The 16338-nt window shown below is 32.2% G+C and overlaps 1 protein-coding gene across 4 annotated transcripts in view; it reads right to left on the bottom strand.

The window, feature by feature from the left end:
* Prkci (protein kinase C iota) overlaps positions 1-16338 on the bottom strand; it is a 69091-nt gene that overhangs the window by 26831 nt on the left and 25922 nt on the right. For all 4 annotated transcript variants that reach the window (XM_040270081.2, XM_040270080.2, XM_005332486.3 and 1 more), the window contains exons 3-8: positions 16087-16176; positions 15276-15326; positions 11955-12040; positions 9355-9495; positions 6661-6715; positions 5526-5584 (exon numbers count right to left, since the gene is read on the bottom strand). In XM_040270081.2, coding sequence (XP_040126015.2) covers positions 5526-5584; positions 6661-6715; positions 9355-9495; positions 11955-12040; positions 15276-15326; positions 16087-16176 — 482 coding nt within the window. The remainder of the gene's footprint in view (positions 1-5525; positions 5585-6660; positions 6716-9354; positions 9496-11954; positions 12041-15275; positions 15327-16086; positions 16177-16338) is intronic.

The raw sequence follows: 16338 nt of genomic DNA, 5'->3' as shown, positions 1-16338 counted from the left end.
GGGTAAAATTGAGAGTTCATAACCCACTTCAATCTAATGTATGAAATATGATATGTCAAGAGCTTTGTAATGTTGTGAACAGCCAATAAAAAAAAATGACAATAACTTTTGTGACTGGGGGATTGGAGGTATCACTGATAGGAAAAATAAAGTATGTGAGTAGGTTAGACTGACAGAATGGTTGGGATAATAGTTCGAGTCTTCATATTGACTTTGGGAGTTACAAGGGGACATGAGGATGAAAGAGTATGCTGGAAGTTTTGATATATGAGATCTAAGCTAATCAGAAGGCACATTTAGAGGCATTTTTAGATTAAATAGACAGGAAACAAGCATGAAGCAATTCAGCTAATGAAAGACAGAATCATGTGAAGATTTAGAAATAATACTAATAATTTGCTATGGTAATAAGAATAAACAAAGAGGAATTAAAAAGAGATTAGGGCAGGTTAAAAAAGAAGACAATGGCAAAAAAATAAGTCAATGCTTAACTGCAAAGTATAAAAAAATCAAATAAAAAAAAAAAAGCACAGTTCCTTTAAGACACAATGATGAAAGACTACATGAAATAACAGAAGCCAGGTAACAGTGGAATGTCACCTTCAAAAGGCCTAAGGAAAGTGAGTACTAACCTAGAATTCTATATGCTGCAAAAATAGTCCTCAAAAACAAAGTGAAATAAAAACATTTTCAGGTAAAAACTACTAAACCCATCACCAGTAAGCTTATAAGAAAATATGAAATTGAGTTCTTCAGGAAGAAAAATATGCCAGATGGAAGAACAATGACACAAAAAGAAAGAACAAAAAGTAAAATGTGGGCAAATTAAGGGATCAATTATTTAAAACACTAACACACATACACAGAATTTTAAACTATGCAAAAAGCACCAAAGGCAGGAAAGAAAAAGAAATTAATCAGAAATATGCTAAGGTCACTGTATTTTCTGGAAAATGATGAAAGTATTATTAATAATTTGTACTAAATTTTAATAAGAACGCAAGATGCAATCTCTAGACAAATCAGTAAAAGAATGAAGTAAAAAAAAAATCACAATATCACCACCAAACATTCAACAGATTTGCTAAAATTAGAGACTGACTATACAAAGTGTTGACAAGGATGTAGAGCAAATGAACTCATACCCTGTTGGTGAAACTAGAAACTGACACAAATAGAAAACTGTTGCCATTATCTATTAAAGTTGAATGTGCACATGAACTAGCCAACTCCACAATTAGTTACACACCTAACCAAAATGCTAATACATGTGAACTAAACCACATTTCCAAGAATATTCATAGCATAAAATCATAATAATCAAAATCTAGGGGGGGGGCAAATCAACAGTAGAACAGAAAAACTGACATAACAGTGAAAACAAATGAAATACTGCTGTGTGATACATGGAGGACTCTCACAAACATCCTGCTGTGTGAAAGAAAACAAATACAAAAGAATACAAGCTGTATGAATCCATTTATATAAAGTTCGAACAACAAAAAGGCAAAATTAATGTGTGGTGTTAAGACAGTGGTTGTGTTTGGGGAGAAGGGAGTCCTAGTGGCTGGGAGAAAGCATAAAATGGCATTTCAGGATGCTGAAGGACCTTCATTCTTGATCCAAGTGATCATCTATGAAATGAAATAAGTGTTCACTTTGTGAAAACATATCTGCCAAATATTAATGATCTGTGCATTCTGCTACATCTATTTCTACAATTTAGAAGATATTAAAAACTGTAAAAATAAAGGTAGATGAGTCTGATAAACAACCAAACTGAAATTAATAATAATAACAATAGCAGTAAAGATTTCTAAAAGGCGCACAAACTATATAAAAGGTTCAAAGACTAAAGGAAAGAAAACCTTAACAACTTATAGTACCAGAAGAACAGAGAATTTAGTCCGTATTATTAGGAATGTCTTTCTTCGACTGACTCATTTAATTTGTGAACAAAATGTAGAAGATTTTGTTAGTTGTAAGACAGATTATAAATGTTGACAACCTTGGCAATGTAAAAGTAAAATATGTAACTAAAAGAAAAATTGGAAGAGAGAGTATAGGTAGCTAAAACAGAGTCAATATATTGACTAAAACAGAACAAGAATATGAGATTAAACAGGTGACCAACAGATTTCCTTCAAAAATACAGCAGTAGAGAAAGTGGGCAGACAATCTCAAATTGTATTACAGAGCAATAGTAACACAAACAGTATGGTATCAGCATAATAACAGACATGAAGACCACTGGAATAGGAGAGAGAGACAAATGGATGTAGATTAAGTCATTTGATCCTTGACAAAGGTGCCCAAAGCATATGTTGGAGAAACGACAGCCTTTTTAACAAATGGTGCTGGGTAAACTAAAAATTCACATATAGCAGAATGAAATTAGATCCCTATCTCTCACCTGGTATTAAAAAGCAACTCAACTGCTGGCGTTGTGGCTCAGTAGTAGCGTGCTCGCCTAGCAAGTATGAGGCCCTGGGTTGGATCCTCAGCACCACATAAAAACAAATAAAGGTATTGTGTCCAACTACAACTAAAAAAATAAATATTAAAAAAAAAACAACTCAAAATGAATCAGAGACCTGGAAATTAGACCAGAAACACTAAAATTGCTAGAAACAAACAAACAAACATAGGATTAATATTCTAACAATGAGGGATGGGGTTGTGACTCAGTAGTAGAGCACTTGCCTTGCACGTGTGAGGCACTGGGTTTGATCTTCAGCACCACATAAAAATAAATAAATAAAATAGAGGAAAAAAACCCTCAAGGGCGGGGGTTGTGGCTCAGTGGCAGAGTGCTTGCCTTGCACGCATGAGGCAGTGGATTTGATCCTCAGCACTACATACAAATAAATATATTTAAAAAAATTTTTTTAAATATTCAAACAAAAAAAGGAGTGTAAGCACCGAATGTCTCAAAAAATTCCTGAAGTTCAAGAAACAAAACCAAGAATCAATAAGTAGGACAGCATCAAAGTAAAAAGATCTTTGTCAGTTACTTTTCCAACAGGGGATTAATATCCAGAACATATAAAGAACTCAAAAAAAATACATAACCTAACTAATGGATGGGCAAATGAACTAAACCGACATTTCTCAGAAGAAAAAACACAAATGGCCAACAGACATGAATATACATTCGACATCCTAAGGAATTAAGAGAAATGCAAATCCAAACTATATTGAAATTTTATCTTGCTCCAGTAAAAATGGAGATTATCAAGAATATAAATAACAATAATTGCTGGAGAGGATGTGGGGGAAAAGTGCACTTATACAATGTTGGTGGGACTGAAAATTAATACAACCACTTTGGAAAGCAGTATGGAGAATCCTCAAAAACTAGGAATGGAATCACCATATCACCCAGCTATCCCACTCCTTGGTATTTATCCAAAAGATCTAAAATCAGTACACTATGTTAATATATGCATACCTATGTTTATAAGAGCAATTCACAATAGCTAAGTTATAAAACAGCCTAGGTACAAAGAAAATGTGGTATACATATGTAAAATGGAGTTTTACTCAGCCATAAAGAAGAATGAAATTATGTTATCTGAAAATAAATGGATGGAATTAGAGACACTGTGCTTAGTGAAATAAACCAGACTCAGAAAAGTCAAGATCAAATGTTTTCCCTCATATGAAGAAGCTGGTGTTGTGTGTTGGGCAGATATATATTTTTAATAAAGGGGGGGAATATCACAAAAACAGAAGTCCAATAGAGTAGAGGAAAGGAATCAAGAGGGAGGGAAGAGAGGAGGGCATATGGGAACACTGGGGAATGAAATCTACCAAATTATACTATGTTCATGTATAAAGATACAATAATAAATTGTTATAGATAATAGATATAAATAAATGCACTAATTAAAATAATAATAGAAGGAATATTTGTAAAGTCCAGAAAGATGATTAGAAGGAAGGAAAAGGGGAGGGAAAGGAAGGTTCAGGGAAATGAGATTCGTCAAATTGTATGTTATGTATGAATATGGTAAAACGAACCCCACTGTTATACGTAATTATAATGCACCAAAAAATACAGGTAGATAAGAAGACTAACCATGTAATACTAATTATTTTAACTGGGTAATGGATACAGGGGTTTTCTTATACTATTCTGCCTACTTTACGTTTGAAATTTTCCATAATAAAAAGTTAGATTTTATTGACTGCTCTGGTGGTACTGGAGATTGAACACAGGCTTCACAGTGCTAAGCAAGTGCTCTATCACTGAGTTCCCACCTCATGTCTTTTTCCCCCATTTTTTTTTATTGGTGCATTATAGTTATATATTTATTATTACATATTTGTACGTGCACACAATATAACAATATAATTTGGCCAATATCATTCTCCACAAGCACTTTCTTAAAAATTTTATTTTAAGGCAGGGTCTCACTAAAAGTTGCCCAAGTTGGCCAAAAACTTGTAATCCTTCTGACTCCCGTCTCCTAAGTAGTTGGATTTTGGGCATGAGGAATCCTGTCATTCAGCACAGTTGTTTTTTTCAAAAGGTAACCAAGAGAAGAGCAAAATATAATACGCCTATCATATACTAAAAAGAAAAGGAGAAAGGAGGAGGAAGTATGAACTAAATTTTTTATGTTCAGAAATACATAAACTTCAAAAACCAAAAAACAGAGATATAAACATTAAATGGGGAAACACACACACACACACACACACACACACACAAAATATGGCTAAAAAGTGGTTACTCTAAGAAGTCAAACTTAGAAGGGGTGAGCCACAATAATGATTTGCACTACACATTTAAAAAAAAAATAAATGGTTACCATTTTAAATATTTTCTGTGTGCAGTGGAACACGCCTATAATCCCATTGGCTCAGGAGGCTGAGGCAGGAGGATCTCAAGCTTAAAGCCAGCTTCAGCATTTTATCAAGGACCTAAGCAACTTAATGAGACCCTGTCTCTAAATAAAATTAAACAAACAAAAAAGGGGTAGGGATATGGCTCAGTGTTTGAGTGCCCGTAGCACAAAAAAACCTAAAAAAATTTAAATTAGGAATTTGTTCTGTTTTAAAAACTGATAAAATGCTTAATTAGTAGAAAACAATAGTGGCAGTTAAAATATTTTAATTGTATTTAAAATAAGTAATTAGTTGACAAACTGAAAGAATCAATAATTCTAATATTACCAAGTATTCTAAATACCATACATTGTGATTTTTAGATTATTTTAAAATGAAAATGTTTCCCAAACTATTTCCTAATTTAAATTAATTACCAAATTAAATCAGAATAAAATTCTCAAGTTATTAAAAACCACTTGTCTTTTATCACTATCATCTAATACCTAAGCCAATGTGTCATATTTCTAAACTATTGTATCTTATTAAAAAGCTACTGAGGGGCTGGGGATATAGCTCAATTGGTAGAGTGCTTGCTTTGCATGCATAAGGCCCTGGGTTCAATCCCCAACACTGCAAAAAAAAAAAAAAAAAAGCTACTGAAACAGTGTATTTATAACAAGTTATCTTACCTCCTTTTCCTCACCAACTTGGTCCAAACTCTCATGACTTGAAGGATTATATGGAATTACTAAAAATCCAAACCCAAGAATTAAAAAGAAGAAACACAATTAAAGTACTTTAACATACATATTTCTTTTGATGATTATGAGTTTGCACTTTTTTTTTGAGTTTTTTTCTTCTGAGTAAGTTTTTATCATTTAAATCTGAATACTTGTCCTACTAATAGCATGTTATATATAAACTTAAGAGTCAAATCCTAATCTTTAGGTAGAGAGAAAAAGCACCAACTTGGTAGCCAAGTATTGCTCTAATAAATATTTTTTAAACAATTCTCTTTTTTTTTACAAATTAATCAAGCAATTCCTTGCATATGGCTGACTCAAAAACCCTATTTAAATCTTTCAGTATGACTAAAGCACTGCAATCAAGAGCCTATGATTTTCACTTCTTATTTTTTCACACTTCAAAAATGTCACTGACTTTCTAAAGTAAAGAAATGATAATGCTGGGCTTTTATTCCTTAAAGCAATTGGGGGAAAGCGCCCTACATTTCATAGCTTCAAGAGCAAGAGACTGCATTGTCTTTCCAGAAAAACTCCTATCTTCCTTTTTCATGTTTTTTTTTTTTTAATTGAGTTAAGAGCAGATCATGCTGCTGTATCCCATTTAATTGCTCTCCAAATTTCCCAGACCTGTGCTTAAGGTTTTGTTCCTATTTAACATTTTTACTCACAGCATAGTTTTAGATTTCCTATAACTGCATTTCTATCTTCTACATAATATCTACTTCTGCTAATAAGGCTTGGAATAAAAATAGGTCACCTGAATACAGTCAATATGGCCCACAAAATCTGCTTTAAATTTTTTCATTGTGAAAAACAAACTAGGTTTGATGAATGTAAGAGAGTCTCAAAAAGAAATGCATCTGAATTAGAAAAATAAGTTATTTCTTAGAGTTTACACAAATATCTAAAATATTTATGTAAACTATACGGTTAAATAAATATTATGACTAAACTTACCACCACAAAATAAGCTTATTTCCTATTGCTACAGAAGAATATTAATGTTTTTGAGCTTGGGTAGAAGTCTTCAAATACTACCTTGTTTATGAAAAATGGTTCATGTGAGCCTCATTCTTACCTGTCTGTGGATGGTCTGAATGCATGGAGGACTGGTCCATTGGCATCATTGGTTCCTACAAACATTTCCAAAGACACACTTAGTGGATTCTTTTTAAATTCCAATATTCCTATAAATTAAGAAACAACTTTTTTTTTCAATGAGGAATATTAAAATTTAAATTTGAAAGAATAAACCTTAGGTGACAGTTGTTATTATATCTAGTAGTGTTTTATGAAACCCTATAACATTCCTGTGAATGAGATAATGTTAGTCACATTTTACAAAAAAAGAAACAAAACTAATTCAGACCACTGATTGGAAATTAAACTCCTATGCACTCTGATTTGTTTCTCTTCACATTATCTTTTCTTTCTTGAATTCCACTTTAAGTCTTTGGCAAGATATTTCTAGAATATGAGTTCTTTGTTGAGGTCCAGAGATAGTTTTCAAGATATTTATAAACTCTTTAAAATTATGTTTTATTTTATAGGTTTCCCATTTTTATGAACATTCTTAAAGGTGTCAGTGGCCCAAAAAAGGAAAAAAAGTACCTTCTAGAAACTGACTTAACCAACAACCATCTGCAAATAATCTCGGGAACAATGTTAATTCAAACCAAAGTTGTTACTAATTTGTTAATCTTATATTCAAATTTAATGCAGGAAGAAGTAAACTTGAGGAAGAACATTAGATACACAATTATAATTTTAAAACTACTTAATGACAGGCTTTGAAGGGTATGGATTTTTGAAGAAATTCAACCTCTATCTTAAAGTATCAATAACACTATCCCTCTTTCTTCTACATGTATGAACACACAAGTCTTTCTATCACCTAGGAATATTCAGGAATATCATTAGAAACCAGGAAAATTATGTTTATAATTTGTAGCCTTCTGATTTTCCTTAAAATTGGATTACCCGCCCCCTTAACTTTAAACCCATTCCTAAAATTCTATGAACTCACTCCATAATTCCAATACTGAAGAGCTAACAGTAATATCCTACTTTCAATAAATGTCCAAAGAAGGCCAATAAACAAACATGATATAATCACTGTAGAGGACAATTTAGAAAGATGCATCCTATTCATTTTAAAAATGCATTTCTTTTAACCTAGTAATTCTGTTGCTGGATCTTTAAGGAAATAAGAATTATTTATCATGCAGTTCATCATGATTTTCTTTATAAACAACCCTAATGGTTCAACCCTAGGAAAGTAAGTTATAATCAACCACAGGTTAAATAAATTATAGTAGAGACATGTAACAAATTACTATGCTAAGAATGATGAGACTAACTATAAATACACATAGAAAGATGACCAGATTATATTGTTCAGTGACAAAAATGGGTTAAAAAATAGGATGCATATGATCTCACTTTTGTTAAAAGGTATGTAAAAGAGACACTCAATACACATGCCTTCTGTTGGATAAATACTAGTCTTCTACAATAAAATTATAAGGAAAAAAAGGACAGGGGATGAACTAGTAAATTTAAAAATATCTAAGAGATATGAATCAATTACAATTTAATCCTGATTCCTAATGAAAATAAAAACCAAAATTATGACACTAATGGAACAACTGAAATTTTGAGCATTATCTGGATGGATATTTGAAATAAGAAATTTGTTTTTTCTAGTTAGATATTTTTAAAAAGCCTCTTTTAGAAGTATATACTGAAATAAGTTTCAAAATAACACTGGGCAAGGAAAAGTTTAGTGGGGGGAAATAGATGAAAATAAAGTTGATCATTAAGTGTTAACTGTTAAGGCTGGGGGACTGCTCCATCCACCCACCATTGTACTGTTTCACCTATGCTTATATGTTTACATATTTTTCATATATAAAAATTGAAAATGCTTATGTAAATAAATTTGCATAAGAAAATTTTTAGAAATATATAGCTCAAAAGACAATTACCTTTAGATGGCAGAATTTATGAGAATATTTTTTTAAATTTTTATTTTTAGTTGTAGATGGACATACTATGTGGTTCAGGGATCGAACCCAGTGCCTCACGCATGCTAGGCAAGTGCTATACCACTGAGCCACAACCCTGGCCTATGAGAATTTTTAACTAATTTTTCCTGTATTCATCTGCATTCTCTATTTTTTCTAAGTGTGCCTTAATTACATCGGTAAAGTATGACGAAAAAAATCAAAATTTTAAATGCTTTTTTCCCCAGTAATCCCACACTTTAAATAGCAAATGTGATACTCCTAACTCTTTTGCTTAAGCATAGAATAATGGGAGCTATAAAGTAAAGAATTTAAAGAAGAGAAAAAAGTCTCTTAAATAGTTCTTCCTATATCTTAACCAGAGAATCAGAGAATTTTATAGGTCAAAAAGAAGAAAACTACATCCTACAAATAAATATTATCATAAGTATTTCAAAAAGTTACAAAGTTCACAATATATCAAGTGGAATATAAAGTGTTCCTACCCACACTAACAATTTTTTGAGATGTTCTTTAACATCTCCCTATTTTTAAAAAATATTTTTTTAGTTGCAGATGGACACACTATCTTTATTTTATTTACTTATTTTTATTTAGTGCTGAGGATCAAACCTAGTGCCTCACACATGCTAGGCAAGCGCTCTAATACTGAGTTACAACCCTAGCCCAAAATCTTGTTAACCTTGTTTTAATAGTGTTATCAAGCATACTATATTAAAAAAAAAAAAAAGACCACTGTGTCTTACCGGTGGCAAAGAATGTCGCCCACATTCAATTGTGACTAGCTTGTGGCACTTCTTATGAACCAAGAGTTTGCAGTTGATGCACTTATATCCTTGGCGTCCAAGTCCCCATATTCGGTCTGTGCAGATGGCACAATGAGCACGCTGCCAAAAATATTTTATTAACAAACAAAAAAAGGTTATAATCATTTCCAAGAGTTTGCTCATAAAAGAGTGAAAGTGGTTTTTTTCTTCAACTCAATTCCCTTCATCGTGGTGTTAATTGTCAGCACATGAAAAAACAAAACAAACTTTCCTTACATATAATTTTTCAAAAGCTATGAAGTTCAATGAAAGAGAAACAGGAAAGTGAGCTTGTTTAAAGGAGACAGTGACGTGTGCAATCAGGTTGCTGCTTGTTATTAAGGTAAAAAAATTTTCATAATTAAGTCATAATAATGAAAGCAGAAAAAATGAATTAACTTGAAAAACATAAGACTTTTCATACTGTCAAGGGTCAAATTAAAGGCCTCATATTTTACAATTCTCCAGCCTTAACCCTGAGTGGCTGGGATTATATGTATGAGCCACCACACAGGGCCAAAGCCCTGCTTCCCCACTCCACCACTGGGGGACTGTACCCAGGGGTGCTCTACCACTGAGATGCATCCCCAGATTGATCAATCCATCTGTCTATAAATCTATCTACATACATATCTATCTATATTTTGAGACAGGGTCTTGCTAAATTGCTGAGGCCAGCCTCAAACTTCCCATCATCCTGCTACAGCCTCCCTAGTTGTTGGGTTATAGGCATGCACCACTATGGCTCACAGCCTTGTGTACTTGAACAGCAATACCTGAAGTGACTTTTCATTTGTTAGACATTTTTAATATCGGTGCTATTGGGATCCCAGGTAGTTGTTTCTATTTTCATGAATTTCTAATTTCATGAATTTTAATGAATTTAGGACATAACATTAATTTCAGAATAGAAATTAAGTCCATAAATTTGTATTTACAAAAAATTTAAAAACATGGTCTTCTGGGCTGAGGTTGTAGCTCAGTGGTAGAGTGCTTGCCTAGCATGTGCGAGGCACTGGGTTTGATTCTTGGCACCACATATACAATAAATGAATAAAATAAAGGTCCATAAGCATCTAAAAAATATTAAAAACAAACAAACAAACAAACATGGTCTTTTGGAGACAGCCTGCCTGCTTTCAAACCTTGACTCTACCATTTACTAGCTGTGTCATCTTGGGCAAGTTACTTAACTGCCCTACATTTCATTTTCCTCATCTACAAAATTAAATTATATACTAGCTATCTCATAGGGTTGTTGTAAGGATTAAATGAATATACATAAAAGCACTGGAAAAATTGCCTGATATAATTCAAAATATACCCTACTGTCATATATATCTAAAAAGAACAAATTTTAAAAATGATTAAAAAAAGAAAGTCATCATACCACAGTAATATATGCAGACCCATGTTTATAGCAGCACAACTCACAATAGCCAAACTATGGAACCAGTCTAGGTGTCCATTAATGGATAAATGAGTAAAGAAAACGTGATACACACACACACACACACACACACACACACACACACACACAAGTTCTATTCAGCCACAAAGTAAAATGAAATTGTGTCATTTATAGGAAAACAAATGGAACTAGAGACCATTATGTTAAGTGAAATAAGTAAACTCAAGGTAAAGGGATGTATGTTTTCTCTCATATGTGGAAGCTAGAGAGGAAAAGGGAAAAAAAAGGTAGAGGTGGATCTCATGAAAATCAAAGGAAGATCAGTACAGGAAAGGGACTAAGGGGTGAGAGGTAGGGAGAAAAGGGCAAGTGCTGGGGATTGATATTGATTAAATTATATTGTTATATAGTATGCATGTATAAATGTGTAACAACAAATCCCATCATTATGTGCAACCATAATTCACCAATAAAAAATGTGGGGAACAATAATATTTTTAAAAACTGCTTGATATAGTATAAAAGCTAGATAAGCATTTGCTATTTATTTTCGAAACAATGAAACTTAAATTAAAACATTAAATGGTTTGCAAAACAAACCTTGCTAATTTTCTGAACTGTCTTGAATTACATTTTGTTTTATTTGGATTATATTTTAAAATGCAAATTTCTTATAGCTAGGGTAACTACATAATTAATAAACCAATTTGGAGCATTTAAAAAAATTATTATTTGTTGATGAACCTTTATTTATTTATATGTGGTGCTGAGAATCAAACCTAGTGCCTCATACATGCTAGGCAAGCATTTACCACTGAGCCACAATCCCAGCCCAACTTGGAGCATTTTTAAGAGTGAAAGGGGCTGGGTGTGTAGCTCAATAGTAGAGTACCTAGCATGTCAAAGCCCTGGGTTGAACCTTCAACACTGAAAAAGAAAAAAAAAAGTACAAAAGGATATGCTATTAAAAATACAGGTATACTACCCCAGTTAAACTGGGTATGTAAGGCTCTGCTACTTTTTCAAAAGTGACTAAAAGATTTAGGAACAAAATAACTAACTTTCATAGGGGGTCAAAAAAAAAAAAAAAGATGTCTCAAATTACCAACATCCAACAAACTAAATTTACCCTGTTGAAACGTTTGGCTTGAAAAGTGTGGCCATTTGCACAATAAAGCTTTCTCCAGCGACGGGCACCTCTGCGGTAGATGGATTCTGAAGAGGTTAAAAGTTAAGAAAAGAAAAAAAGAGCAAGTATGAATATAAGTAATTTTATAATCAAGTTTGTGATTTTTTTTCATGATACTTACTACAGGAAAAAAATATATACTGATAAAAACCATTAACTGAAAAAGTAAAACATGTTCTTCAAAACTAAATGAAAATAAAGACCAGGCAGTATAAATGTTGCAATTATTACTATTGCTTTTTTTTTTTTTTAATGTACCCCAAGGTTGTTTTTTGTGTTTTTTTTTTTTGGTAGAGGGATTGAACTCAAGGGTGCTTAACCACTGAACCACCTCCACATCCCTTTTTGTTTTTTGAGACAGGGTCTTGCTAAACTGCTTAAGGCCTTGCTAAATTGCTGAGGCTGGCATTGACCTGTGATCCTCTTCCCTAGGCTTCCAGAGTTGCTGGGACTATAGGTATCTGCCACTGCACCCAACCCAAACGTTTTTATTTAAAAAAAAAAAAAAAACTTTAAGCCCACAGAAAGCTGAAACACAAAACCTGCACTCTGTAGCTTTACCAATTATTAATGTTATGTCACCTTTGCTTTCCTCTCTATAAAAAATATAATTTATTTTCTTCCCTCAAACATTTGGAAGTCCAGAAGCAGACATCATAAAGCTTAAATACCCTTAACTAACTACTCACTGCCTGAGATTAAGGTCATTCTCATAACCACAGTATCTTTCCTATGTCTTAGACATTAACATTAATTCAGTATCACCCAATATAGAGTTCATATACAAAAATTTCCTAATTGCTCCCAAAGTGTCTTTTAAAACTCTTTTTCTATCTAGGCTCTAATCAAGAGTCAGGCATCTCATTTTTTTTCTTAATCCCTTATTATAAAACATTCATTCTGTCTTATATATTTTAGTTTTTTCATGTTTTTTTTTTTTTGAAGTTTTAGTTGTCTTATGTTTTATATTCCGGGTTTGTCTATTTCCTCATGGGTCAGTATAAATACTTTTGGCCAAAAAATAACATACAGATGATGTGTATTTCTTATGGCAGTACATCAAGAAGCACACAAATGTTAGAATGTAGCCTCCCACTACAGATATTTAGTTACTGTTAAATGTAGCGACTGTAGATCTCTTCACTGTAAAGGTACATTTTGCTTTGTGAAAAGGTGAAAGATTTACACAAAGAGAAACCAGAATACACAGTATTTTACCTAAGCAATTTGATATTTTGTAACCACAAGAGTATCTTCTTCCCCAACAACTTTTATCCAACAGTTTTATGTTAATGCTTTTCTTAAACACACTTAGAGAAAAAGGTTCCACAAGTTGTCCAGTCCAGGCCACCTTAATTTTGGTTAAGACTATCACATATATTGTCTATTAGTCATAACATTTCACCTCTATAGCTAATACTAGGGAAAGATTAATTAAGTTTCTAAATTCTTTATTATTATTATTTTTATTTGGTACTGGGGACTGAACCCAGGGACACTTAACCACTAAGTAATATCCCTAACCCTTTTTATTCTTTATTTTCAGACAGATCTCACTAAGTTTGCTCATAGTTTCGCTAAGTTGCTAAGGCTGGCTTTGAACTTATGATCCTCCTGTCTCAGTTTCCGGAGCCACTGGGTCTAAATTCATATTTTAAAGCAAATGTAGCATTGAATACACTATTTCACATTGAAATAGAAAAGACCAGTTGTAATACTCTGAATTAGAAATCTTCAGATAGAATAACCTTAAATACAGATGCATTTGCTTTAATTATATTGCGAGCAGTAGCCAAAGCAGAACAGTTCTGTTAATAATATTTTAACCTGAAAGAACATTCCATTTCAGAAATTTTTTTGAACTACCTTGACATACCTTAAGCATTTTAATGTTGCCTGAGAATTAAAGGGCCAAGAGACCTCATCAGTTTTCCTCCATGCCCTAGTTTAGTAATATATATTTTACTGGTGAAGAGGTGATGTAAAAATCTCCACTAGTAAATGTAAAGATGGAAAATAAGCATGAACTATAATAAAAGCTGAGAAATTATATTTTATCTGGGAAGCATGCTACAGATTTATGATAGACTTGGATGAGGATGGGACTCTAGAATCAGGAAGATCGTCTACAATGGCAAGTATTTTGAAATTCTGGCTTTGGACAAAGAAATCCAGTTGGGTGAAGGTAGCTTATGTGGCTTTAATCTTTCTGCACCTGGAACCCTAGAGAAATATTTCTAGTTAAATCCAAATGTGCATTTTTAACAACTGCCTCAAGGTTCCACCTATTTTTTTTTATTTCCCCATCCTCCTCCTCTTCTTCTTTTAATTAATATTATTTAATTGCCAATGGATTTTTTACTTTATTTGTTTATTTATATTTGGTGCTAAGGATTGAACTCAGAGCCTCACATATGCCGGGAAAGTGCTCTACCACTGAGCCACAACCCCAGTCACCCCATCTTCTTATACAGTACATGGATCCCATTTAACCCCATATATTCACACCCAAATTTTTCAATTTTCCCCTTTTACTATGGAGTATGAAGTCACAGAATTAGAACTTCAGACCTTGAAATTTCACTTAATTCAAAGTAAAACATTCACTGCTATTTTTCTTCTGAAGTCATAGATATAGATATGTATAGAAAGCACAAACCATAAATGAAAATGAGCTAATATCCATAATTAATGCATTATACCATATACCAAAGAGTAGTAACTTACAGTAAAATTAGTTTGCATATGTAAATTATGTCAGAACAAACAATAGTTGATTTCTTCATTTTATCTTATTCGGAGGTGAAGAGTCATGTCACTTACTAACATATGGTATAATAAAAATAAAACAAATGTGTGCTTGTTATATATATGTGTGTGTATGCATATATTTACACAGAGGCACAGAGGTAAAGCGATCAGAGAAAATATAAATAACTGGTAAATCTGTGCAAAGGATATATGGTATTCTTGTTTTCATAGATTTGAAAATTTCCAAAATTAAAAAACATGAAGCCACATGACTTAAAATTTAACTTAGTTTTCCTTTTATATGTACAACAGACAAGTATGTGAGTTGTAATTAATTATCTGAATTTCATCTGGCAAAAGAAGAACACAGGCAGTCACTAATATATTCTAAATTGGACTGAAAAAATGGAAAAGAAATCAAATTAATTAATAATTCTATTTATGACTTCTTTGGACTTGTGCCATCACATAAATAACTCTTTTCAATGTAAAAAGTACATAAACACTTACTATCTTCTCCTGGACAAGGCATCCCAGGACGTTCTGGCACACAAGGGAACACTGAAAGAAAAGAAAATTAATTAACAGCATATTTAAAGCATATGAATTATATAAAATTACTAAGGTTGTACAAAAGAAGTTTTTATAAAAGCAAATATGTATATTAACAAGGCATTAGAAACTCAAATTACTAAATCCAATCTCTCATTACTAATTATTCTTTTTGTCCTTAAAGATCAAAAATGTAAGTTCATATTAGGAGCTATAAGTTTATAAAAATACTAAATCAGACCATTTCTATAATGAGGTAGAATAAAAAGCAATAGTATATTTATGAACTTATCAGCTACTATAGTCTGTGATATACTAAAGGACACAAGTTTATTTAATAAGAGCATGGAATACAGTAAGTGTTCAATTTCTAATATTACATATTTTTAAAAGCTAAAATAAGTTAATTTCTTTAAGCATTTGTTATAATTTTATACTAGAAAAAGATGAGCAAAATAATAAATGACTTCTAAAGGTCTACTAGGATCTCAACAACCTATCTTAAGACTGCTGTGAACCCTGGAAGATCATATTTTAACATCCAAGAAGGCATATACAGGTAACAAATTTCCCAAGACTATAAGAAGCAGATTGAATTTACTTTCTCTACCATTTGAGAAACTACTGAAAAAAGACAATGACATATGAATAAGGCACAGAGATTAAGAAAATTATATCAGGATTGTGTTTTAAAAATGATCAATAATAAAGGGTCATTTCTTAAAAAAAAAATAGCTCCAGGAAGAGTATGAAATGATTACTATTTTACCATGAATCAAGAGTTCTGAATCCTTATTTAGCTCATAAAGCCTAAAGGCTTCTTCTAACTCCAACTGAGATGATACTGTACACGGGTCTCCTAAAAAATAAGAAATAAAGCTCAATTTTTAAAATCTCCAAATGTGATAATTAGTAAACAAATTCTATAATATAATATTTTGGGAAATATATGATAAAGACAGAGCTTTTGCTATTTATTTAGACAATTCTATTCTCTGAAGTAGGTGACATAACTTCCATT

The sequence above is a fragment of the Ictidomys tridecemlineatus genome, chromosome 3, assembly GCF_052094955.1.
Source record: "Ictidomys tridecemlineatus isolate mIctTri1 chromosome 3, mIctTri1.hap1, whole genome shotgun sequence".
Taxonomy (NCBI): domain Eukaryota; kingdom Metazoa; phylum Chordata; class Mammalia; order Rodentia; family Sciuridae; genus Ictidomys; species Ictidomys tridecemlineatus.
Note: the sequence above shows the minus strand (reverse complement) of the source record. Positions and strands in the feature narration are given on the sequence as shown.